Source organism: Mesocricetus auratus, unplaced genomic scaffold, assembly GCF_017639785.1.
Source record: "Mesocricetus auratus isolate SY011 unplaced genomic scaffold, BCM_Maur_2.0 Super-Scaffold_100691, whole genome shotgun sequence".
NCBI lineage: Eukaryota > Metazoa > Chordata > Mammalia > Rodentia > Cricetidae > Mesocricetus > Mesocricetus auratus.
Window position 1 is genome coordinate 55,965,566 of NW_024429267.1, and position 24,872 is coordinate 55,990,437.

At 50.9% G+C, this 24,872-nt stretch overlaps 1 protein-coding gene across 2 annotated transcripts; it reads right to left on the bottom strand.

The window, feature by feature from the left end:
• Nucleotides 1-996: 996 nt before the first annotated feature.
• Slc22a14 (solute carrier family 22 member 14) lies at nt 997-24,484 on the bottom strand. Of its 2 annotated transcripts, none has more exons than XM_040740317.1 (12): nt 24,359-24,484; nt 19,531-19,585; nt 15,534-16,043; nt 14,424-14,527; nt 14,081-14,235; nt 13,034-13,202; nt 5,616-5,736; nt 5,283-5,380; nt 4,706-4,920; nt 3,540-3,648; nt 1,985-2,179; nt 997-1,413 (listed from the first exon to the last, which is right to left on the bottom strand). In XM_040740317.1, the coding sequence occupies exons 3-12, from the start codon at nt 16,041-16,043 to the stop codon at nt 1,203-1,205; spliced, it is 1,887 nt and encodes a 628-aa protein (XP_040596251.1). In that variant the 5' UTR covers nt 19,531-19,585; nt 24,359-24,484; the 3' UTR covers nt 997-1,202. The 2 variants fall into 2 exon arrangements, with proteins under 2 accessions (XP_040596251.1, XP_040596250.1); XM_040740316.1 differs by having other exon boundaries at nt 19,495-19,585.
• Nucleotides 24,485-24,872: the final 388 nt, after the last annotated feature.

Here is a 24,872-nt window from a genome sequence, read left to right on the forward strand (position 1 = left end):
ACCTGGGGGCAGGAACACTGTCCCAGCTCACTTGCTGCTCAAACTTGGCTTTACACAACCCAGGGCCTAGGGATGATACCCCCCATAGTAGACTGGGCCCTCATGCTTCAGTTCATAATCAAGGCAGCCCTCACAATCTCACCTGAACCATTCCCTGGCGAAGGTTTTCCTCTCAGGTAACTAGGCTGTGTCAGGTGGACTAACTAGGATGGTTACTTTCCATTCGCTGTGATACAACACCGTGACTGAAGCAGCTTAAGGGAGACGGGTTTATTTCAGCGGATAGTTCTATAGTTCATGGTTGCAGTTTATCACAGTGGAGACCTTGACACAGATGAGCCCATGACACCCACAGTCGAGAAGCAGAAAGGATGGATGCACTCCGACTGCTTTTCAGCTGACTTTCCTCATATGAATTTCAGGACCCAGCTCAAGGAATGCTACCATCTACAGCAGGCGGGTGTCCCCCCTCAACTAACCTGATCAAGATATTCTCCGTGTAGGCATGATCCCGGGTGATTCTAGACTGATTTAACAGAGATGTCACAAGGGCCTTTCCTTGGGGTGGGGGAGGTTAGAGGTCAGCTTCACTGGTGTCATCAGGAAGGCGTCTCCCAGGATAAAGCCCGAGACGGGTTGTCTTTAAAGTCGTGCTCATTTGGAATATCAAGGGATCAGAGTGAGAATGCCCTAAGCAATGAGAGATGTTCTCGATAATCCTTCACATTCCATCCTTCCCCCGGATGAATTTTGTCCTTGTTCTGGGCTTGAGCCGATCGCTGGGCTAGAAGGTATCACTGAACCCCCTTTTCTGCCTCGGAACCTCAGAGATATTGCCCACCTCACACCCACTCCATCCAGAGAATTATTTGCTGTCCCCAAAGACTTAGCCAAAGATCCTGAAAAGCCTTGGTTGCCTATCTAACCACCACCCCATGCCTGTGTATGCTGCAGACTCTGGGTTGTCACGACACAGCCAACGTTGACCGAACCATCTCAAGACCAACATGATAGTTTATTGGAATGAATCACAACTTAGCTCCAGAAGGGGGCTACTTTTGGATCCTTAGGGCTGGCCTTGGAGAAAGACAGACTCTGTCCACATGCAAGGCTGGGTCTAGAATTTGAGGCCTTGAATCCATGCCCCCCCCCAACACTCATCCAGTAAACTCCAATCCAAAATGTTCTGGGGAAGCTGGTCCTCAGGGATCTGGACTGGATACTTCCCTGTTGCTGGGTTTCTCCAAGGCTGTGTCCAAGAGCCCGCCATCTTCTGATTTTAGGAGAGTGGCATTGAGAATGGTATCCTTTTCCACCTCGTCACTTCCAATGTCAGACAATGACTCCTCAGCTATTATCATTGAAGCAATGTCCTGGCTTCTCCTCTTGGATTCAATAGAATCTCTTTGGATGCTGAAAAAAATCATGAGACATTTTCAGTCATGACCTCTTCTGAGAGAGATGGACTTTCTCATTCATCTAGGTCCCCAGCTAAGCCCGGCCATGGGTCCAGGAGGAGCCTTCTCTTCAGGGTCAGGCTGACTCCATCTCCCATCCCCGACCAGACCCGTCTCTTCCCTGTAACTCTGGAGAATGTCTCGGTATGTTTGTCCCTAGCTTTCACTCAATGCCTGCCACATGCTGGACCTTTTACAATGTGGGTTTAACCTTCTCAAAAACCCTTTAGGAGAAGAGGTCCTAACACTGAGTGAATTTATGTCACCTTAGACTCCTCATCTCCAAGGACAATGCCCTGGTCTGGATAGGCAAATGGGGCAGGGCAAAGAGAGCCCAACAGAGGGAGAGAGCCGGCAGAGCCTGAGCTGGACCCAGGCTAGTAGCCATATCCAGAAGGTGTGGGGACACTGTTTTGAACGGGGTGGTCTTCATGTCACAGGCCCTCTTGTCATCGAGATGGACAGGACGGCGTCTGCATGCTCTTCAGGACCCAGGCCTGAGACAAGGGAGCTCTCTGCTCATCTACCTTGAGCTGTACTCTATGCTGTCACGGAGAGGGTCGGTTCCTGTCTCTGGCACCAAGGAGGCAAAGCACAAGGCGACGACGCAAGAGAGGCAGCAGAATAAGATGGGCAGCTGCGTTTTGATCTTGCTGGAGACGGCCAGAGCTGTGTTGGCCCCAGCTGCCCAGGCTAGAGACACCATTCCCAGGCCCGTAGACCTGAAAGCAGAGTTGAGAACCAGTTTAGAAGACTTCTTGGGCTCAGAGGCTGGGAACGGTTAAAGGGAGACAATTCCTGAAACCAGACACTCTCCTCTTTACCCCTGTTCCAGCCCAGTGTGTGACCTTGGAGAGTCTGGTTCCCCGTTGTCTTAAGAGTTGTAGTTTTTTTTTCTCCTGGGCCTCCTCCTTGGATATCAGAGTGAGAGAGTCACTAATCGTGTTTACATCGTAACGGCATGTGATCATATGAGGAAGGGATGTAGCCTGGGCTCACCAGGAGCCCCGAGGGAGAGAAGAGGCAGAGCCTCGGGGTGACCCAAACACGTTCCAGGCATCTGGTGGTGTGTCAACTTGACACAGCTAGAGTCATTTGGGAAGAGAGAGCCTCAGTTGAGAAAATGCCCCCGTCAGATTGGCCTGTAGGCAAGTCTTGGGGGGGGGGCGTTTCATTTCCTTGATTGATGTGGGAGGGACCGGCTCACTGTGGACAGAGCTGTCCGGGGGAAGGTGCTCCCCGGGGTGTATAAGAAGGCGAGCTGAGCAGTCCACAAGGGACAAGCCAGTATAAGCAGCCCTCCTCCACGGCTTCTGACCTAGCTCCTGTCCCAGGTTCCTCCCCCGAGTTCCCTATGTGAAGGTGTGCTGTGAGGTGAGACAAAGCCTCCTGTCTCCAGACTGCCTTTGGGCTTGGCGTCTGTCACAGCGATAGGAAACAAACGAGGACAAGGTGCCAGGCAGGGCCCATGTGATGGTCGTTATTCATTGTCGGTCTGAGAAAACCTAGAATTGCCTGCCCGGGAGACTGGCCTCTGAGCACCAGGGACCAGGTTAACTGACACGGGAAGACCTGCCCACTGTAGGTGGCGCTGTCCCCTTGGCGGGGACCCTGTACTGTGCCAGCGGAGAAAGGGAGTAAGCAGTGGCGTGCGCGCGGCCACGTCTCCTGACTCTGCTCAAGTTCCCGAGGCCTTGCCTGCCCTACCACAGTGATCTGTTCCCTTGAAGTGAGAGCCAGAATCAGCTCCCTTTCCCCTAAATTACGCTTGTCATGGTATTTTATCACAGTGACAGGAAAAGGAACTAAGACACCCTTTAGTACAAACTCCGACTCCACTACCTGCTATGTACGACTTAGAGCGAGGAGGGCTTTCCCATGCCTTTGATTCTGTCAACCGAACGGAGGTCAGTGACAGACATCATTCGGGTTTTGTGTTCTGATGAGACCTGGGTGAGCCAGTCCACGTGAACTACGTTTGACATGGTGATTGTCTCCCCGGCAAGTGCTCAGTCTTGGCTGCCACATCAGTTCCGTCACGGTCCCGTGGTGCCCCATCCCCCTCAACAGCACACTCCGTACCTGAGGACAGTAGGAAGGAGCTCAGCCGTGTAGATGAAAAATACGGAGACAGTGGCGGCCAGGCAAAACTCTCCGAGCACAAGCATCAAGATGATTATCGACTTCAGCTCTGAGTGGAGACAGCGTGGCCCTGAGTCTTTGGTCGCCCGGCCTTAGGGCCCTCCAGCTGTCTTTCTGTTCCTTCCCAGACACAGCCGAATGGCCCACCCTACTGCTTGGTCACCTCACTAGCAGACTCAGACACTCAGCAAAGGAAGAGCTGACGTACCCAGGCCCAGCCAGTCCTGAAGTTACCACAGTGGGAGAGTTGGGGAGGAGAGGGGTGATAGGGTCTCTCACTGAACCTGGAAGGTGCTGATTCGGTGGGGTTGGCTGGGCAGCAAACCCAAGATCCTCCCGTCCGTCTCTTTCTCCCCAAGCCCCCCCGACTGTGGCAGCCCCCACTAGGCACTGGTCATCTGTGGGGGCACCATAGTTCTATGCCCTCTAGTCCCACAGACTGAGTCATATTCACTGCCCAGGGATCTTTGAAATGTTGGAGATGATACTGGGTACCAGAGGCCAGGAAGTGAGCCCCTGAGAAAGACTACTGCATGGGTCCAGTACAGCAATCACCAATGTTCAATGAGTAGATCATCCTAGACGCCACAGGTAACAGTGCATGCTTGCCAATCAAAGGCTGCAAACGAGAGGCCAGGCCTGGGGGGGGGGCGTGAGCTAAAAAAAGACTTTTGCCAAGCTGGGCGGTGGTGGCGCACGCCTTTAATCCCAGCACTCGGGAGGCAGAGGCAGGTGAATCTCTGTGAGTTCGAGGCCGGGCTGGACCAATAGATAGCCTCCAAAACAATACAGAGAAACCCTGTCTCCTAAAACCAAAAAAAAAAAAAAAAAAAAAAAAAGACTTTTGCCACCATCTTCTCTCATTTACCCGGTGGATCTGCTTCTGGTGGGGGCTGTAATGACGTCACAGAGATTAGCTGCCCTCACACATAAGGGTAACTCTTACTTGGATAGCCTGAGCTATCTCGGGTCTCTGAATGTGAGTACATGCTGTCTTGGGGGGCTGGGACTTCCTCAGGGAGGGCAAACAACACAAACTCCCGTGTGTTTAGCTGGCTAGCCAAGATAAGAGACACTAGGGAGGCAGCCTTCCGGGCATGCTGTACCTTGAGGGAGGAAAAGGAGGAACAAACATATGATGGTAGCTAAGGTGAGGCTCAGGAATAGACTGCACTTCCTCCCAAAGTACTCCAGGAGAACAATGCAACACAGCCGGGCCGGCACCTCCAGAATGCCTGGGATCACGTATCTGACATAGTTGTCTACCCCAAAATCCTTCATCTTGAGACTCAGTGTTAAATAGATGTAACTGACGGAATACCTGAAACAAAATAATAAGAGAACAAGGGAGGGGGAGGGGGAGGAGGAGAAAGAGAGGGGAGAGGGAAGAGGAGGAGGAGGAGGAGGAAGGAGATGGGGAGGAGGGAGAAGGGGAGGAGGAGGAGGAGGAGAGAGGAAGGAGATGGGGAAGAGATGAGGGAGGAGATGGGGGAAGGGGGAAGGGGAGGAGGAAGAGAGGCAGAGGGAAGAGGAGGAAGGAGAGGGAGGATCGAGTGTTAGGAGGAACAGGACAGAGGCAAAGAGAACAGCTGTGCAGTAGAAACGACACAGAGACGGAGACCCGACCCTGGCCTGACCAGCCTCCATGCCGTCCCCGAGTCTGCAGCCAGCCCCGACACTCACCACACACAGGCCATAGGTAAGACCACCTTGAAGATGCGCTGATTGGTACAGAAGTCCAGGACGGAGCTTTTAGTCACCTTCTTTCCCTGCAGCTGCAGCTACAGACAGTAAGAGCAGTCAGAGGCAGAGGGACCCCAGCCTGCCGTCTGACCACACACACCAGGCGAGGCCTGCCCCTTCCCCGGTGCCAGCCACCTCCTAGCCTTGGCAGGTGGGGCATAGCTTTGTCGTCATCACCCTGAAGCGGTAGACTACGGCCCCGTGAGAGGGCGAGGGAAGAGGCCTTCCCAGGGTCTCCAGCCCCGGCCTCACTCCTGGCCCGGGGCCTCTTACCTCGTTCAGTAGATTTAAAGGGATGGTCTTCTTGTTCACCTCAGCTGCATAGCTCAGCACCTTCTTGGCCTCCTCCACCTTCCCCTTCACCATCAGCCACCGCGGGGATTCTCGGAGGACCCTGTGTGGTCCACCTCTCTCTTACTTCAGAATTCCAGGGTGCCCCCAAAGACCAGTGGCCCTCCAGCTGAGATGCCTCAGCTGTGGCCATCTGTAGCAGCGTGTGGCCAAGGAACCTTTAAGGCCACCACCGACCTCAAGACCCCTTCTGCTCCTATAGGACAAGCCAGCCCTCCGTACAAAAGCCCCCACAACCCCCATCGCTGCCCAGTGGAAGTGCCCGGCCCCTTGATCCCTTCCCCTGCGGTCTCTTACTCCCCCATCACCTCTCAGCTCTAGGTTCAAGGACACACCTGAGTGCCGTCCTTCAGACCCACTCTCTGAGAGCCACAGTGTAGCTACTTCCCTCGGGCTTGGCATGGCCACCACCGCCATGAAGCAGAGTGTCTGTGGTGACCTGCAGCAAGCGTTCCTTGGCCCAGGGATGTGGCAACAAAATGAGAAGGACTAACTCTGCAACGGCTGATTCTGAAGGTGGCAATAAGGCTGATGAACGCTCCGTGTCCATTCCCTTCCACCCGCGGCTGTGCCGCAGCGGGATCTTAGAAATGCAGACGTATGTCAAAGGTGAAAAGCTGACTGAGGGTGGGGCACTTGGTGATACACCTGTCTGTGGGCTGCACGCAAGGGACGTGGATACGCGCATGAATCTGTTTTCATACTTGTGGTGACTGAATATGCCTTTTCCATCTGTCGGGAAAACGTACGCAGTGGTTGGGGCTTACACGACAGGACTTGACAGGAACATTGACGAGAGGCGGGCATGGGGGCACATACCTATCAACCCAGCATTTTAGAGACTGAGAGGAAGGAATATTGCAAATGTGGGGCTAGCCTGGACTACATAAGAGTAGTAGTAGGCTAGCCAAGACTACAAAGCAAGACTCACGTTAAAAAAAAACAACCAATATATTATGCGAGAAAAAAATAAACCTTCGCCGGGCGGTGGTGGCGCACGCCTTTAATCCCAGCACTCGGGAGGCAGAGGCAGGCGGATCTCTGTGAGTTCGAGGCCAGGCTGGACCGACAGCCTCCAAAACAATACAGAGAAACCCTGTCTCGTAAAAAACAAAAAAAAAAAAACCTTCAATAAAAGAAAAAAACAAGCAAACAAACAACTAAACCGTAGAGAGCTGTAGAGAGGGCCCCATGGTTAAAAGCACACGCTGCTTTTGCAGAGGACTCAAGGTCACTTTCCAGCACCCGCATCAGGTGGCTCTCAATCACCTGTAACTCCAGCCCCAGGGGAGCTGACAACTTCTGTTTCCTGCAGACATGTGCACCATAGCCACACAAGACACACCCCTACATACAATATTTCTTTTTACAAACAGCACCAAAGATGCCCCATGCATGGTGGGATATCCCTGGAGGAGATCCTGGGATGGCCACCTTGTTCTGTGTGGTATGCGCCAGCATTCCTTCCTTGACGAATGTGAGATGTCTCCCAAAAGGCTAATGGGCTAGGAACTACGTTGTCACCCGGGTGTGGCACACATGAAGCAGAGCTGAGGGAGCACTGCAGAGGCAGCCGCACTGCTGTTGCTGCGGGCTGCAGGACACTGCAGAGGCAGCCGCACTGCTGTTGCTGCGGGCTGCAGGACACTGCAGAGGCAGCCGCACTGCTGTTGCTGCGGGCTGCAGGACACTGCAGAGGCAGCCGCACTGCTGTTGCTGCGGGCTGCAGGACACTGCAGAGGCAGCCGCACTGCTGTTGCTGCGGGCTGCAGGACACTGCAGAGGCAGCCGCACTGCTGTTGCTGCGGGCTGCAGGACACTGCAGAGGCAGCCGCACTGCTGTTGCTGCGGGCTGCAGGACACTGCAGAGGCAGCCGCACTGCTGTTGCTGCGGGCTGCAGGACACTGCAGAGGCAGCCGCACTGCTGTTGCTGCGGGCTGCAGGACACTGCAGAGGCAGCCGCACTGCTGTTGCTGCGGGCTGCAGGACACTGCAGAGGCAGCCGCACTGCTGTTGCTGCGGGCTGCAGGACACTGCAGAGGCAGCCGCACTGCTGTTGCTGCGGGCTGCAGGATACTGCAGAGGCAGATGCATTGCTGTTGCAGTGGGCTGCAGGACACTGCAGAGGCAGATGCACTGCTGTTGCTGCGGGCTGCAGGACACTGCAGAGGCAGCCGCATTGCTGTTGCTGCGGGCTGCAGGATACTGCAGAGGCAGATGCACTGCTGTTGCAGTGGGCTGCAGGACACTGCAGAGGCAGATGCACTGCTGTTGCTGCGGGCTGCAGGACACGCAGCAGAAGCGCAGCCGCCTGCCCAGAGGGAACTTGCCTATGGCAAGCAGAGACGTTGCAAAGGGGGAGAAGAGGGGGGACAGATGGAAATGCTGGCTTGGTGTTTTGTCGCCTTTGTGTCTTGAGGTAGCAGCGTGGGGGGAAGATTACAAACTACATCTTTTGCTGAAGAGCACCGCCGGGGATTTGAACCCTTGAAACTCAAGGGAAAGATTGGATGATGAGGAGAGAGAGCACAAGATTGGAGTGGCAGGGGCTATCTCTGTCAGACAGTTCCAACCTTACACACAGAGGGGTAAGCCCACTGCTCTGCCCAGGGAGGTCTCCGAAGCCTCAAAAAACCATACGGGCTCTTGTCACTGCCACAGCTGCATGCCAAGGCAGGCTAGTTAGGCCCGAATGCCAAAGATACCACATGCTCTGGTGTCAGGAAACAAATCGAGCTAAGCCTGAGCTGTAAGCTTCTTCCTTACTGGTGAGCGATCACAGGTTTGGAAGGCGTTATACAGGCTCCTGGGAGAGAACTGTCGTCACCAATACTCTTGCTCGGTCCTGGGTCGGGTTTATCAGCGTCGCTCCGGTGTGAGCAGTTAGATGCAACCAACCACCTCCATGTTGGACTTAATGCTCACTCCGCGGGAGGGGACCCATGCTTGCTACACCTTCATGTTGGACTTAACGCTCACTCCGAGGGAGGGGACCCATGCTTGCTACAGTGATCAGGCAGAAACTTGTGGCTTAGGAAGTGATAAACTCCAGTGGGGACCTGACTACTGCTGCTTTGGGAAGCCAATCCAGAACGCCGGTCACATTGTTCCATAGGTATTTATGACTGCATTGCCACCAAGTGCCACAGCTGAAGGAGAATTTCCTTCTACGTTAGGTGGTTGTTACTGCAGAGACTCAGTCAAACGGTGGAGAATAAGCATCTGTTGCTACAACCTCTACTGTGGCTATAGCATGTGTGGGCCAATCCTCGGGCCCAAGTGAAGGAATGCATACATTCAAAAGCCTCCCCAAGGCTCTGGGAACTCTGCAGAAGAATGGACAAGTTGGAGAGTGCTTAGTGCTCTCCACCTGTGCACATGAAGCAGCGGGCTGTAGTGACCTACAGCAGACCTTGGCCCACGGCCGTGGCAGCAAAAGCAACAGAATGTATAGCAGATAACTAGGTTTATGGTCGTGGGGCTGCTAACATCTTCTCTTAAAGCAAGGGTGGGAGGTTCACAAGATCTTCCCCCAACCTTCTCCCGAGACTATAACCACTGCTCCCTCCTGCCTCTGCTATGTAATAATCTTGGGATATTAAAATGTGTGCAATGTTAAGAGGTAAGCAATGACTTGTAGAGGGACTTCTTGGCGATGCAACTGCCTATGAGGTTCCCACGTGCTGCTAAGTGACACCAACAGGGTCGTTCATTCACCAAGGTTGACTTTGTCTTTTTGTGGAGTGAATAGATGTTTCTTTCCTAATTCTCCAGGAAAGTCAAGCCGCAAGACTCCTCCTGATCCTTGGGTTGATGCTCAGCCTGCTCCCTCTCTGTCTCTTCAACATCACTGAGTATGTGGGGGGAGGGAGCTGGGACTCTCTCCAGGCTGCAACACTCTACCCCATGAAAACAAGGATGAGTGACGTCTCACTCGGTCCTGCTTTTCCTGCTACCACATCTGTCTTAGATAATGTGGCGGTCGAGATAAGAATGGCCCCACAGCTCATATATTTGAAAGCTTGGTCCCCAGCTGGTGGAACTGCTTGGGAAGCATTAGGAGGCGTGGCCTTGTTAGAGGAGGCGTGTCACTGGGGGTGGGCTTTGAGGTTTCAGAGGCCCATGCTGTTCTGAGTTAGCCTCTCCCCTCTCTACCTCAAACTTGTGGATCAAGATGTGAGCTCTCAGCTACTGCTCCAGTGCCACGCCTGCCCGCCTGCTGCCACACTCCCTGCCATGACGGTCACAGGCTCTGACTCTCAGAAACTAAGCCTCCAATAAACTCTTTTATAAGGTCATGGTGTCCTATCACAGAAACAGAGAAGTATCAAAAAAGTAATGCTCCTTTTCCACTTTCCCGGTCCCATCAGTCTGTCAGACTCCACAGACGGCCGGTTGAAGCACCGAACTGCAAGAAAGTGGCTTCAGAGAACACAGGGGGAGTCCCACCTGGTCTTGGACACAGCGTACGTGTATAGAGCATTGTGTTTATACTCCACGCCAAACTGGAACTAAATGCTTGCATCCCCTGTGGTAGTTAATATCACCTGGGTGGGTGGGTGTAATGTAGAAATTAGGTTAATTGAGCTGGCAATATCCGCCCAAGATGTGGGGAAAATTGAGCTGAAGATGAGCATGTCTCTCCCCCACCCACACCACTGACTTGGATGCAACATGTCAACTGCCTTAGCTGCTGTCCTGATGAATTGTACCCTACCCTGTCAACCAAAAACTTCCTTCCTTCCTTCCTTCCTTCCTTCGTTCCTTCCTTCGTTCCTTCCTTCCGTTGCTTTTGTCTAGGATTTTGCCACAGAAATGTGAATTGTAATTAATATACCCACCCTCACTGTTACAGCTGTGTCTTCCAAGTTGAAACACTGTTTCCTGGAAGACCCCTCCGGGAACTTGGAAAATTACAAGACCCATTCCAAGGTTAACAAAGGCAGTTAGATTACATAGCTCGATTCAGTCTCAGGACTTATCTTGTTGCTATGGCGAAAGCAATGTAAGGAAGAGGGTCTCACAGTTGGAGGGTCTACCATGGTGGGGAAGTCATGGCCGCAGGATCCTGAGGCTACTGGTCGTGTCACATCTGTACTTTTTCCTTTTTATACAGTCTGGGTCCCAGGCCAGGGAATGTCGCTGCCCGTAGTGGGCTGGTCTTTCCATCTTGACTCAGAGACATGTCTCCCAGAGGACTCCAGACACCACTCAGCCCGCAGAGCCAGCGCTGGACAGTGTATTTAGAGAGTGTATTTAGGCAGCCCTAGCTCAGAGGATCCTGGACACAAGTTCTCACAGCATAGAGAAGGCTGAAGAAGTAAAGAACCTGGGGACTGAGAGGAAGGTCTTCAAACGGTGACAAGAAGGCAGGAAAGGGGAAATGATGTAAATGTATGATAATCTCAAGATAGTGTTTTTAAAAGGGCAAGAGTTCTATCCTCCAGACTTGACGGAGAGTGTCACAGCTAAAAGCTGTCACGACCTGGCCTTGGGATCCTTGGAGGAAACCACTAAACAGAGTGTGTCCCACAGTATGAGCTGTGAACCAGTCAGTGTTGGAAATGTTAGGAGGGTAGAGTCTTAGACTCCACTGAGGGAGGCTGCTACAGACACCGGGGGTGGGGTCCAGCTGCTGCTGTTGTTTTCAGTGCAGTTATGGAGCCTGAGGGCTTTGCACATGCTAGGCAAACTCTCTCCTGCTGATCCTCGTCCTCAGCCCCTATTCATAGTTATCAAAAGGACGCTTATTCTTACAATAACAGTGGGTGGAAAGAGACGGAACCTCTCCAAGATATTGTCAGGTATGGGGGTGGGTGGGGGGTTAGCTGAAAGGGCGCATCTGAAGACAGCGCTGAGGAAGATTACGCCCAGTGAATTCAGTCCACTGAAGACGGCGTTGGCTCTAAGTACACGCAACAGCCAGCAGAAAGGCTGTTAGCACTCCGTGAGGAATTCTGGGAAAGGAACCAGGGGCAGAGAGAGAAGAAACTGGGAACTTGCCACCACAAACCTCCTGGAATTATTTAGATTTTAATAATATGTACCTATTACATTAGTGACTCTTGTATGGCAGTTGTATGTAGGGGGTGTATACATGTTCACGTGTGTGTAGGTATACATGCACACAGGTTGTGCGTGTGTGTGGCAATGTGTGCATGCGTGTGCACTCATGTGGAAGCCAGAAGTCAACATTAGGTGTCATTACTCAGGAATCAACCAGTTTGTTTTTGAAGCAGAGTCTTTCACCGCTGCCTGGGACTAACTCATTATGCTAGACTGACTGGCCAGCCTAGCCGGGATTAAAGGCATACAGTACCACCTTTAGTATTTTACATGGGTGCTGGGGCCAAAAGTCAGGTCCTCGCTTTTGCATGACAGACACTGTGCCCACTGGGTTCCTCTATCTTCCCAGCCCTGGGTTAAAAACATTTTTAAAAAATCCTTAAGGTTTTCAAACCCTTTGACCCTTAAGGTCAAGCTGTCCCAGATACGTGACAGACATATGCCATCCACACTCACTGATATCTGGAGGACTGCCGAGGCTGGTCCCTAACCTCTGCAGAAATAGAAAGGTCCCAAGCCACTTACATGTCCCCTGCTATATGACTCACCGCCTCATCTTTTACAGTTACATGTGGTGCAGGCAGTTTCAGTCAGGGACTCTGAAGCCAGGCAGGCTTGGGGGTCCCAGGTCCCAGCTTCCCCAGGTCTCCTAGGCACGCTGATCCACCCCCGAAGCCTCAACTCTACTCCCTGAAGCCCGTCAGAGTTGTTGAGAGTTTCAGCTCATTTGTCTCAGCTCCTTCTCAGCCTTGCCTCCCCCTCTCCTCAGACGGAGCCAGCACATGTGGACGCCTCCTTGTCCCTCCGAGTTTTGCTACATGAGTGGTTGCCTTCGCAGCCCCACGCCTTAGATTCCTGCCTGTAGCACCCGCATTGAACAACAGCAAATAGCTTGAACAACTCTCAGCTGACCACAAAAGCTTCTCCCCTTTCCCCCTGAGGGGCCGTTTCTTGGGGGGCTCCATTTGCTCAGCTCCATCCCGCGTGCTAAGCTTCTGGCTCTTCTCCAGTGAGGTCACCTCAAGAAGGTGACCCGGGCCATGCCAAGTTTGTCAGCCTTACCTCTCCACCCCTGACCCCTGGACCTCTGCCACCCCCCCTGTTTTTTTCTGACGAACGCCCCAACAGCATTTCCTTCAGGCTCTTCTCCGAGGGCGGTGAACGCCTTTGGCTCCTTCTCAGGCCACCGCGCCTCTCCCACACACCTTCCTCGACCCCTCCGTTGCCACCCGTGAGCCCCAACCCTGTGACTGCCCAGCGCTGGCTTGCTCACCAGATATTGGAGATGAGGGGCAGCATGGGCACGCCGCCCAGCAGAAACAGCAGCCTCCAGTGGAAGATTTTGTAGGCAGACCCCGACAGGAAAAGGACGCCTACAGACATGAAGCAGAGCTCCAGGATGATGGCTTGGGCCCGGTGATGACCCACCAGCCACTCCGTCACTGTACAGAGAGCATGAGGACAACGCTGTGGTCAGTTCACAGTCCCCACGCTGGCCTTCCACGCAGCTGGGTGGCATGCCCACCCTGCCCTGGACGGCTCAGACTAGACAAAAATCTCTTCTGCCTGACCCATGCTGTCAGACGCCTCTCAGAGCTAGAATGTCCCCGTGTCCCCCAGTGCCTCCATGAACCTCTGCGGACCCACATGCACCCTTCCATTATTTCTTCTGCCCCCTAGCAACTCCCGCTAAAACTTCCGCCTGACTTGTTCAGGGCACCTCGAGAGGTCTCACGTGTGCCGAGACGAGGAGTCACTTGCTTAGAGCATATTAGTGCTTTGGTCTCCTCGGCCTGAGGCTCTGCGGAGGGTTAGTTCCCTTTGGCCGTGCTCCGGCGCGCCCCCAATGAGAAGAGGTGCCAGAGAGCCCATTGAGAATGAGTCTAGGTGTGGGTGTGTACACACTGGAGGTGTTAGCGTCACACAGGCCTGCGTAGATCCCAGCTCCTCCCTGCTGCGTGGCCCTGAACAGGTTGGCTACTGACTCTGCAGCTAGCACTGAAATAAGCAGAGCACATACAGACAGGGCTTAGCAGCGCCCTTGGTTCCCCACATGCAGGACACACAAGGAGCATGGGGGGAACATCCGGGGTGCAGGAGAGCTCTGTGGGGGGGGGTGAGGGTCAAAAGCACTCCCTTCTGACTCCCTCATACCTCTGGGCAGCCAGGCGTGGAGCCTCCTGCTCCTTCTGCGCTGGGCTCTGTGGCCTCCCCGTAAGCTAGTGTCACCCTGTCCCTCCCAGCCACATCTGCCTCCTGCTCCCTCTTCTTGAACTGCGCACCCATTTCCATCCCAGTTTGCCCCTTGAGGGTCAGTCACCCAGTGACACACTGCTGATGGCGTAGCCCACGGCCGCCTGGGTCATCACTAAGCGGAAGAACAGGTACTGGTCGAAGCTTTTCACGAAGGCGGCCCCGAAGCCGAAGATGAGGAGCCCCAGCAGCGACACCAGGATGGCTGGATAGCGGCCCATCCTGTGGATGTGAGGAGGAGAGGTCACCCAGGGTCACACCTCCCGGGCCAGGCTCTGGGTTACCCCGGGGGCTTTGGAGCACCCCCTCCTTCTGCCTTCCCCAGACTGAGACTCAGAGTCTGTGGGCTGGCCACCCCCCCCCCCAGCGGAGAAGGAGGCGGGGCATCCCAGGGATGGGCGGAGACTCACTTGTCGCTTAGGAGCCCGAAGAGGAGGGACCCCGTCAGGATGCCCACCAGGAACATGGTCTGCATACTCTCCTTGTTGGGTTCATTGCCACACACCAGGTCAAACTGCAGGTGACACACAGGCACCGCTCACAGCCCCGACACACACCTAGCCTTTTGGGGACACAGGCTGAGCTTGGCCCAGCGCAGTGGGGGATGGAGGGTGGGGGGGAACCCTTAGGTCAGTGGTTCTCAACCTTCCTAAAGCGCAACTCTTCAATACAATTGCTGGTGTTGTGGTGACCCTGCCCCCCCAACCATAAAGTTATATTGTTGCCACTTCATAACTGTGATTTTGCTACTGTTATGGATTGTAACTCAAATGTCTGATATGAGACCCCTGTGAAAGTGTTGTTTGACCTCTAAAGTGGTTGTGACCCGCAGGTTGACAACCGCTGCCTCAGGCAGAGGCGCCCAGGGAAAGAGACAGGTGGTTCCATGTGAAGTCTCTTCACTCCGTTACGTCTGGGCCCTTCCTGTCTGCCCAGCGCCTGGTAGACCCTGTAGCTCACCCTGGAGAGAGAAAGTGAAGACACAGAGGGCAAGAGAGGAGATTGCCTGGGAGTTTGCTAAGCATGGGCACAAACACCGGCCCTGGGTTCCAGCTCAGGGTTTTTCCCATGGACAGCTCTGTGCTGAAAGGGCCTAAGCTTCAACTCAGGGCATGAATCCCCGTGAGAAAAGCCCGACACAAGCTTCTTCTTGTCCTTCTCCGGCTTCCGTGCAGCCTGCTTGGTTCCTGCTGACCCATCTCCTGGGCCTCTACTGCCTCCCTCCAGGCTTAGATCCAAGGGCTTTGAGATGTCAGAAAGAATACAGAGGAACAGAATAAAGATGCCCTACACACAGCTACCTGTGCCCCATCCCTAAGTGCCCAGGGGTCTTTCCATGACCAGAAGATAAGGGCCACAACCTGGCAAGCCTGTCTCTAAGCCAAAATGCAGTCTAGATTCTCAACTAAGAAAGGCGGGGCCCAGGAATGGGGGGCAAGCACCCCAGTTTCTTTCTCTGGTGAACCTCTGCAGAGTGGGCCACCTTTCCTGGGTACATAGTCAACACAACACAAGCATACCTCATTGATCAGAGAGCGCGTCTTAGCGTAAGGATAGATCCACCCGTATTTGCATGTTTCTGTATAATTGAGACCAGAATTGATGATGGAATCGAGATCCCATGGCACGGGTATGTACATGAGGCATGTCAGGAAGCTGCCATTGGGTGCTCGGGGTAGGGTCAAGTTCAGCTGTTCATCAGTGGAGAGATTGGGGCCCACTGCCAGGATCCAGCTGGTGTTACAGTAAGGCTTCTGGTCTGTGAGCATGAAGTGATCAGAGAGCATGAAGTAGGATGACAGCATGCTTGGGATGAAGGTGAGGGCCACCAGCCTCCATTGGAATGTGCCAAACTCCCCCACGGCTTCCAGAACACTGGCAAACTTGTCATCCCTCTTGACATCGATGGCCTTCAATCTGCGTAGCAACATCTCCAAGGACCAGGAATGGGAGGGAAAGGGAATCTCATGCGGGTTTGCATTCCTGGAATTCTGGAATCCGAATGCTGGCTTGGAATTATAGTCTTCCATCTGTTCAAGAGAGGATGCTGTCAGTCCCCTGTCACCATTTCCTGTCATCAGACCCCAGGATGGGAGCCAAGGGACGTGAGTATATGGTCCCTTCCTTCCCTTCCAGAGGCTCTCAGTCTGTATAATTCATCCCTGCTGGCTCAGCCATCCCATGTTTAATGCAATGGAAATGTTGCGTGTTTTAGGGAATGTTCTCCTCACGAATGCCAGGAGCTCTCCGACAGCCTCCTCACAACAAACTACTCCCACATCCGAAGCATCACCAAACCATCAACGGTAGCAGAGAGCTTCGGGGATCCCCTCTTTCAAATAAGTGAATACATACTGAAGTGAAACCAATGAACACCTGATGCAGGAGCCTGGGCACCAAAGGGAATGGCTTGAACCTTTGCCGTCAAGTTTGGAGCCAGGCTGGGATGCAGAACCCTGAAGTGGGGAGACGGGCAGTAACATAGAGACCCAGGGGTGCAGCAGGCAAGGGCCGGGCGGGGAGGGAGCAGCGCTCAGGACACACTGCCTGGAAATGAAAACACTAAAAGGGGAAGTTAAACACACAGATCCAACACCGACAATTAGTGAGCCGGCACGTACAGCTAGCGTGTGGAGAGGGAAAAGGACTTGGTAGGTGGAAGTTAGCATGGGTCTGAACAGAAAGTCTAAAGAGAAACAGAAAAGGCAGCAAGGAGAAACATCTTTTCTCCAACTTGAAAACCGTAAATCAATGCGTTCAAGAAACGCAATGCTTCTCTTACAAATAACAGCCGGCTAACACACTACAATGGAGTCTCAGGACCCCAGGGACAAGGAAGGGTGCTGAGTCACCGCTAGAGAAGACAGAGGCTGGTGCTCAGTGGAGGAGAGAGAAGTGCACAGCCAGCCTGGATGCAGTGTGCCAAGAGCCACGGTAGCCTAAGGGTTCACCTTGCCAACCGGGAACTAGGAGGGCACAGAAGCGAGATGCCCAACCTGATGGAATTTACAAAAGATCTCAGGGAGGCAGCCAGAGAGGCGAATACAAGTCATCAAAATGACAAGCCTGTAAAAGAATTTCAAGTATAAGGTGTTCTCAGTAGCACGGGGACTGTGAAACTACAGAGGCCAGAGGAGAGAGGTGGGGTTGCATACGAGGGTCAGTGCCAAGAGCGCAGGCTGCTTTGCAGAAGGCTGGGACTCCGTTCCCAGCAGCCAAGTCACATCCAGTGACCTCTTCTGGACTCCGAATGTATGTAGGGATGTGTGTGTGTGTGTGCATGTGTGTGTGCATGTGTGTGTGCCTGTATCTTTGTGTGTATCTGTGTGTGTATCTGCATCTGTGTATGTCTATATGTGTGTGTATGTGTCTGTATCTGTGTATGTCTGTGTGTGTGTCTGAGTGTGTGTGTCTATGTGTGTATCTGCGTATGTGTGTCTGTGTGTATGCCTGTATACCTGTATCTGTGTGTGCGTCTCTGTGTGTCTGTGAGTATGTCTGTGTGCATGTCTGTGTGCATGTGTGTATCTCTGTGTGTGTCTGTGTACGTGTGTGCCTGTATCTGTGTATGTTTATCTGTGTGTATCTGTGTATGTGTATCTGTGTGTGTACCTGTGTATGTCTGTGTGTGTGTCTGTGTGTGTCTCTGTATGTGTGTCTGTGTGTATGCCTGTATCTATGTGTGTGTCTGTGTGTTTCTGTGCGTGTGTGTTTGAGTGTACGTCTGTGTGCATGTGTGTATCTCTGTATGTGACTGTATCTGTGTGTGTGTTTGTATCTGTGTATGTCTGTGTGTGTGTGTGTGTCTGTGTGTGTGTGTCTGTATCTGTGTATATCTATGTGTGTCTGTATCTGTATCTGTGTATCTCTGTGTGTATCTGAGTGTGTGTGTCTGAGTGTGTGTGTCTGTGTATGTGTGTCTGTATCTATGTATGTCTGTGTGTGTGTCTGTATGTGTATCTGTGTATGTGTGTCTGTGTGTGTGCTTGTATCTGTGTATGTGTGTATGTGTGTGTGTATCTGTGCATGTCTGTGTATGTGTCTGTGTGTGTATCTATGTATGTGTGTCTGTGTGTATGCCTGTATCTGTATGCATGTGTCTGTGTGTGTGTCTGTGTGTCTGTGTGCGTGTGTGTTTGAGTGTGTGTCTGTGTGCATGTGTGTATCTCTGTGTGTGTCTGTGTTCGTGTAAAAGGATGCAGGGTGAAGGCTCTGAAGGTATACTTACATGACACAGACTTAACAGTCACTTCAATCAGTGAAAAAAGTAAACTAAAGGGAAAAAGGTTCAATTCAGAAAAGGAAAGGGGAGAAGATACACAGACAAAGCGAATCCACTGACTCCACGGGAACTGAGTTAAGGCACATTGTCAAAAGTTAAAAGCTGTGCTGTCTCTGGGGACTGTGGACCCTTCAAGAGTTGGGGCCCGGCTGGTGCGAGGAGGCCACTGAGGTCAGATATTTGAAGGCTGTAGCCTGGCCCTAGCTCTAGCTGCTCTCTGCTCCTGGGCTACAGCACTGCGGTCAGAAAGTGCCACGTGTTCCCGCTGCCATGAATTCCATTCTGCCTTTCCAATCGCAGTGGACTAGAAGGTCTCAAACCCTGAGCCAAAATAAACCTTTCTTCCTTTAAGCTTTTTCTGTCAACTATTTGGTCACTATGACACAAGTGGTCTTCCTGTCTATCTATCCATCTATCCATCTATCTATCTATCTATCCATCTATCTATCTATCTATCTATAATCTACTATTTGTTTCTATAATATATCATCAATCATCTATTCATCTATCATCAATTAATCTATATGTCTATCTACCATTTATCTATCATCTATAGTTTGTCTATTACCTACCCATAATTCATATATCTAGCTTCTATCATCTATCTATAATTTATCATCTGTCTCTATTCTATATATATATGCACAATAGAATATCATTCAGACTTTAAAGACCAACATTTTGTCATTTGTAGAAACATGGATAGACAGGTGGGCATTCTGCTGAGTGAAAGAAGTTGTATACACAAAGACAATTATCCTGTGTTCTCATTTGTGTGGAAGACAAAGTTGATCTCAAAGAAATAAGTAGTGGCTACCGGAGCTTTGGAGAGGCAGGGGCAAGGGCAAGGATTAAAGATGATCGTTAATAGGGGCAGGGGTACAATTGGATCAAAGAATAATACCATCTAATGCACTCTAGCACAGCACAATAACTATGGTGGACAACAGTTGAATATTTCAAAGCAGCTAACAGCATTTTCAATATTCCCAATGCTAAGAAACAATTCCATGTCTGAGACAGAGGATATGCTAATGGATAACCTGATCATCACATGTTGCATACGTGTTTTAGAATGCTGTACTCTATAAATACATGTAATTACTACACATTAATTAAAATGTTAATAAGTTAAGAAATTAAATCCATGTCGTGGTTTAAAGGGCTTATAAGCATTTCCCAGTGTACTTGGAGCGTACCTTGTCTATGTCCTCTGGGCTGGCATAGGAACTCACCTTGGCCCTTTCCTCTTATAAAAAATGTCTTGAAGTGGATGACAATTTGGTCACCCTGTTAGAAGACACAAGGACAAGAAAAGGCACAGAGTAAAGGGATGGGAAGGCTGTACTTGGTACAGTAGTCATAAGAAAGTTGATACAGCTGAGTGACTAACAAACCAAGATTGATGCTAAGGCCCAGGGGGTTCAGAGCACTGGTTGCTCTGGCACAGACCTCAGGCTTGGTTCCCAACATTCATGTGGCAGTTTGCGACCATCTGTAACTCCAGTCCCAGGGGATCTGACAGCCATATTTGACCTCTGTGGGCACTGTACACACAGAGATGGTGCAGAGCCGTGCGGGCAAAACACTCATTTACACAATATGCAATTTTATGAAAAAAGAAAATGTCAAAATCTGGCATCACTAGGAATAGAGAGATTTACTATCCAAAGATAAAAGTTTTCGAATGTAAAAAATGGAAATCCTTAAAATATCTGAGCCTACTCAACCCCTTCAAATACTGCAGACACTAAAAATGGGCAGGGAGAAGCAACAGCCCCAACATGGTGATGAAGTCAACTCTTCAGGTTGGCTTTTCATTGTGTGTGTGTGTATCTGTGTGTGGATGTGTGTCTGAGTGTGGGAGTGTTTGTGTGAACGCAGGCACCCTCAGAGGCCAGAGCAGGAGTGGGATTCCCTGCCGCTGGACTGTGAGCCCCTCAGGGTGGGTACCGGGAACAGAACTTGGATCCTCCAACAGCAGGCGCGCTCCTAGCCCCTGAGCTAGCACTGAAAGCCCTAATGCAAGCCCTCTAAGAGGTAAAATATATTCAGCAGGGGCATAGACTAACACCACTTAGCTGTCCAGCCACCGTGGGGGTACATGCCTGCCATCCCAAAACTTGGTAGTAGAAGGATCCGAAGTTCACGGCTGACCTTGGCTATAGAACAGGATTCTGCCTCAAAAGGTGGGGGCGGGAGGGCACACTGGAAAGCTCCCGTGGTTGAGAGCACTTGATGCACTTCCCCAGGACTGAAGTCCTGAGCCCGGCACCCACATAACTGGCCAGGCATACATGCTTGCACACCAGCTACAAGATGGGTGGAGACAGAAGGATTGCTGGAATTTTCTGGTTTCCAGTCCAGCTGGAGAAAAAAGTGAGAGCCCAGACTCAAAAAAAAAAGTTGGGAGCACTGAGGGGGCCATCTGACAATCTGACATCTTCTTCTGACCTTCACATGCATATACCTGAACACACACATGCACTCACACACACAGAGACACACATAGACACACACAGAGACACATACACTCACACACATTCACACACATAAACCCACATGGACACATTCACACAAGACACATACACACGGCACAGACACACAGACACACTCACACACAAACACATGGAGTCCACATTCAAAAGTAAACAAGCAATATACACTTTCTAGTACAGCACAAATAAATTAGAAATTGTACCCTACATGATTTGTGGGGCCTCCAAAGATCAATGCAGTAAAATACTGCTATAGGAATTATCAATTCCATTCTGTCAGTTTTTTAATTAGATACACACTTTATGAAATTAATGATAAATTTAATCAGTCCAAGAAAAAAAGAATGGTTTATTAGCATTCAATCAATCAATTCAAATTTAAAACTTGAATGCATATCTATACATTTATAACAGTTAAATTCATTTGTCACACCTATCCCAGGCTCCCTTCGTATCCTAAGTGGCTTTTAGAGTGTGTCACGTTTACTCTCGGTGAGGTACAGCCATCACTCCCTAAGGACCTTTCCCGTGTCCAGCTCTCCTTCCCCTCTGAGGCACTCATCGGTCTGTTGTGGGGATTCTGCCCTTCCTAGAAGCTGAACCGGCACAGCATTCTGCTCTTTCAGGCTCTTCCCGCTTTCAGTAATACTGATTTTTAATGCTCATCGTGTCTCTCTGTGGCTTTATAGCATTTTAATTAAGATATAATCATGTCGTTCCATCTCCTTCCTCCCTGCAGCCCTTCCCATGCACCTTGATCTCTACTCTCACATTCATGGTCTCTACTTCCACACCTAAACACATTGATACAACCTACTCAAACAACATAGCGCTATGTGTGTGTGCATCTATGATCTCAGGGCTGACCGCTTGGTATCGCATATCCAACTTGGGGCTTCTTCCTTGGGGAAGACTTAAGTATTTCTCTCAGTCTCAGCAGGCCTTAGTTGCCTGTCGTTCCTTGTCAGCCCTGTAAGATTTCTCTCAGCACATCTATAGAGTCTTCTGCAGAAAACCACAACTGATCAAAATGCATAGGGACCAGTGGCTTAGTGGTGTCCAGCCCCAGCTCTTATATCTGCAATACAACCCCCACACCTGAGGCTCAGAGGCTATAGCAGAAGGGAGGTGCAGAGAAACCAAGTCCACTGTGAAATGTTATCTCCTAGAAACGTCAGAGAAGCTGCAACCATGAAATCCCATCAAGGTTTTTAAAAGTCACCCAACCGCAGGTGCCACAGTCCACCTATCCGTTCACCCACTGAGGGACATCCTAGTTGTCTTCACTGTTTGGCAACTGAGGAGGAGGCCACTGTAAACATTTCAATGGAAGTTTTTGTGTGGACTTCAGTTCTCAAAGCAGTTGAATAAACCTCTAGGAGCAGGACTCTAGGATCCCGTGGAGAGTATGATTAGCTTTGTAAAAAAAACAAAAATCAAAACTGTTGACTGTCTTCCAAGTGGACCACATGACTCTGCAATTCCACCAACGAGGAATGAGAAATCTGTTGGCTGCACGTTCTTGCCAGGAATTGCTGCGATTGGTTCACCTTCCTTCAGCCATTGCAGCGGCACAACTGTAGGTCACACCTGCTAATGTCGTCTTTTTATCTCATTTTCTGTCTCTTTCTCCTTAGAGGATTGCTCTTCTTGTGCCTAAGTCTTAATTTCTTTGTCCATCTGTCTGTCTACCCATCTCTATTTCTCTGTATGTTTATCTCAGGATCTTCTACATGTTAGCTGAGTGTTTCAACCACTGGGCTGTATACAATCAGTCATTTCTGCCTAGTTATAAAGATTTATTTTTATCAGTGGGTGTATGCACATGAGTATAGGTGCCTATGGGGTCCAAAAGAGGGAGTCAGACCCCCTGGAACTGGATTTATACTGGTTGTGAACCATCTGACGTGGGTGCTAGGAATTGAACTGGGGTCCACTGTGAGAGCAGCACCTGCTCCTAACGACTGAGCCCCACCCCACCCTGCCCCAGCCCCCAGCCACCTATTTAAAAACCTGTAGTTGAGATACAAGCTTTATCCGAAGCTCATTTGGCCTCTGACTTTTCATCCTTCTAGCTGGGGTCTTTGTAGAGCACACAGTCTCAGTTTTAAACAGGTTCCGACATGCCTATTCTTTCTCTCTCTGACGTTTTGGTTTTGATATTACCGCTAAAAATCTCTCTGCCAAACCCAAAGGCTCTAGGGTTTTCTGCCGTTTTTCTTCTGTAAGTTTTACTGTGATGTTTCACACTTAAGTCTATGGTCTGACTTAATTTTTGTAAAAGGTGGATGTATCTAGATTAATATTTTCCCTATAGACAATCGATTGTTATAGTTGCACTCATTGAAAAGACTACATTTTCTCCACTAAGTGACTTTTGCCCCTTTGCTGAGTTGTCTGTGTCTGGGGAGCCTGGTGCCGAGGTCTGCCGCTTCATGGATGTGTGTGCACATCCTTTGGTGAACACTATGCTACATCGATTGTGTTTTCTGTTGGTTCTGGTTTGGTTTGGTTTGGTTTCCGTTTTTTGGGATTTTAAGACAGGGCTTCTCTGTAGCTTTGGAGCCTATCCTGGAACTGGCTTTGTAGACCAGGCTCACAGAGATCCGCATGTCTCTGCCTCCTGAGCGCTGGGATTAAAGATGTGTGCCACCACTGCCTGGAGACTGTGCTAGTCTTTCCGGAAGTCTTGCTATTTTGATGCAAATGCTGACACACAGACATTCGCACAATGTGATCTACTTCCTCATGACTGTGGTGGCCACTCTCGGGCATCTGGACACGCACTTCAGGCCTGTTATTGCCACACAACAGCTTGTTAAGCATCGAGACCACATGGGGTCCTTAGGTGGACAGAGGAGGTTAGCATAGCCTTGGCAGTGAGTCTTCCCACTGTAGAGATAGCTCAACAACTTAAGGAAAAAACTTGTAAGTGCCTCAAACATCAAAGGAAAATTAAAATATTTATAAGTGATAACAATGAAGTATCAGATGTATGCTTGGTTAAAAAGTGGGAATTTGTGGGGAATGTATAGCTTTAGCTGCTTTCAATAGAAAATTAAAGGCTGAATATTGATCAACTAAGTTTCATTATAAAAAGTAAAAGAAAAGTGAGAGAACAAATTCAAAGAAGATAATAGAAATTAAGGCCAAAATAAAGGAAGGAAGCTGGGCCTAGCAATGGGCCTGTAATTCCAACTGCTTGTGAGGCTGAGGCAGGAGAATCACAAGTTTGGGGCCTGCCTAGGCTACAAGGCAACTTCAGGGCCGGCCTGGTTCATTTAGCATTACTCAAATACCCACAGGGACTGGTAGTCTGCAGAGCTCCTGACCACCCTCCCCTCCCCTGAGCACCCCTCACAGAGCACCCTTAGGAATCGCCGGTCTGCAAGGCTCCTGACTGCACCGCCTTCCCTGATCCCGAAGGTCCTACTAGAACAGACGGTCCAGTACTCCACCTGCACACAGAAAATGGCTGAGGACAGCCTGCTCTTTCCACAGAGTTCCCACAGGCCCCGGCATGTTCCTGTCCACATCTGTGCTGAGAACGTGGCCCCACACTTACCAGATGTTAGCATAATTGCCACCTTGCACACACACACAGTCCCTCCTCCCTGGAGACAGGACTGAAAGCCAAAGCCAGGGCCCACCTGACTCTTGTCCAGACCCAACCATATCCTTGGAATCAGAACCCTGGGGTTCCATTGGTGGCTGTGGAGATGGTGTCACAATGGGGTGAAGAGGGTGGCTAGGAATGCTGAGGGCCATATTCTACTCCACACACACACAGGAGTGGCCGCAGTCTTGGGGCTGGAACTGGTTAAGGCAAGTGTGAAAACTGCCTTGTGTGTTTACGTAAACTGTCTTCTATATTGAAAGTACTTCCCCTCCAAATGAAACCCCACTCTTTGTCAGCTGTCCTTCAAGCCTCCCTGATCCCGCACCTCGAGGGACCTGTCTGTGCATTACACCTGGATTCAACCTCCAGGACACTACTCCATCGGACAGCTTGGTAGAACTGTCCGGGTTTGACCCTTTGTCAGCTGTCCTTCAAGCCTCCCTGATCCCGCACCTCAAGG

Coding starts and splice junctions, on each gene's coding strand:
- Slc22a14 (XM_040740317.1), bottom strand. CDS start 16,043: ATGGAAGACTATAATTCCAAGCCAGCATTCGGATTCCAGAATTCCAGG. Junction 5,381..5,615: donor CTTTAAATCTACTGAACGAG/GTAAGAGGCCCC, acceptor TACTGTCTGTAG/CTGCAGCTGCAGGGAAAGAA. Junction 1,414..1,984: donor AGCATAGAGTACAGCTCAAG/GTAGATGAGCAG, acceptor GATTTTTTTCAG/CATCCAAAGAGATTCTATTG.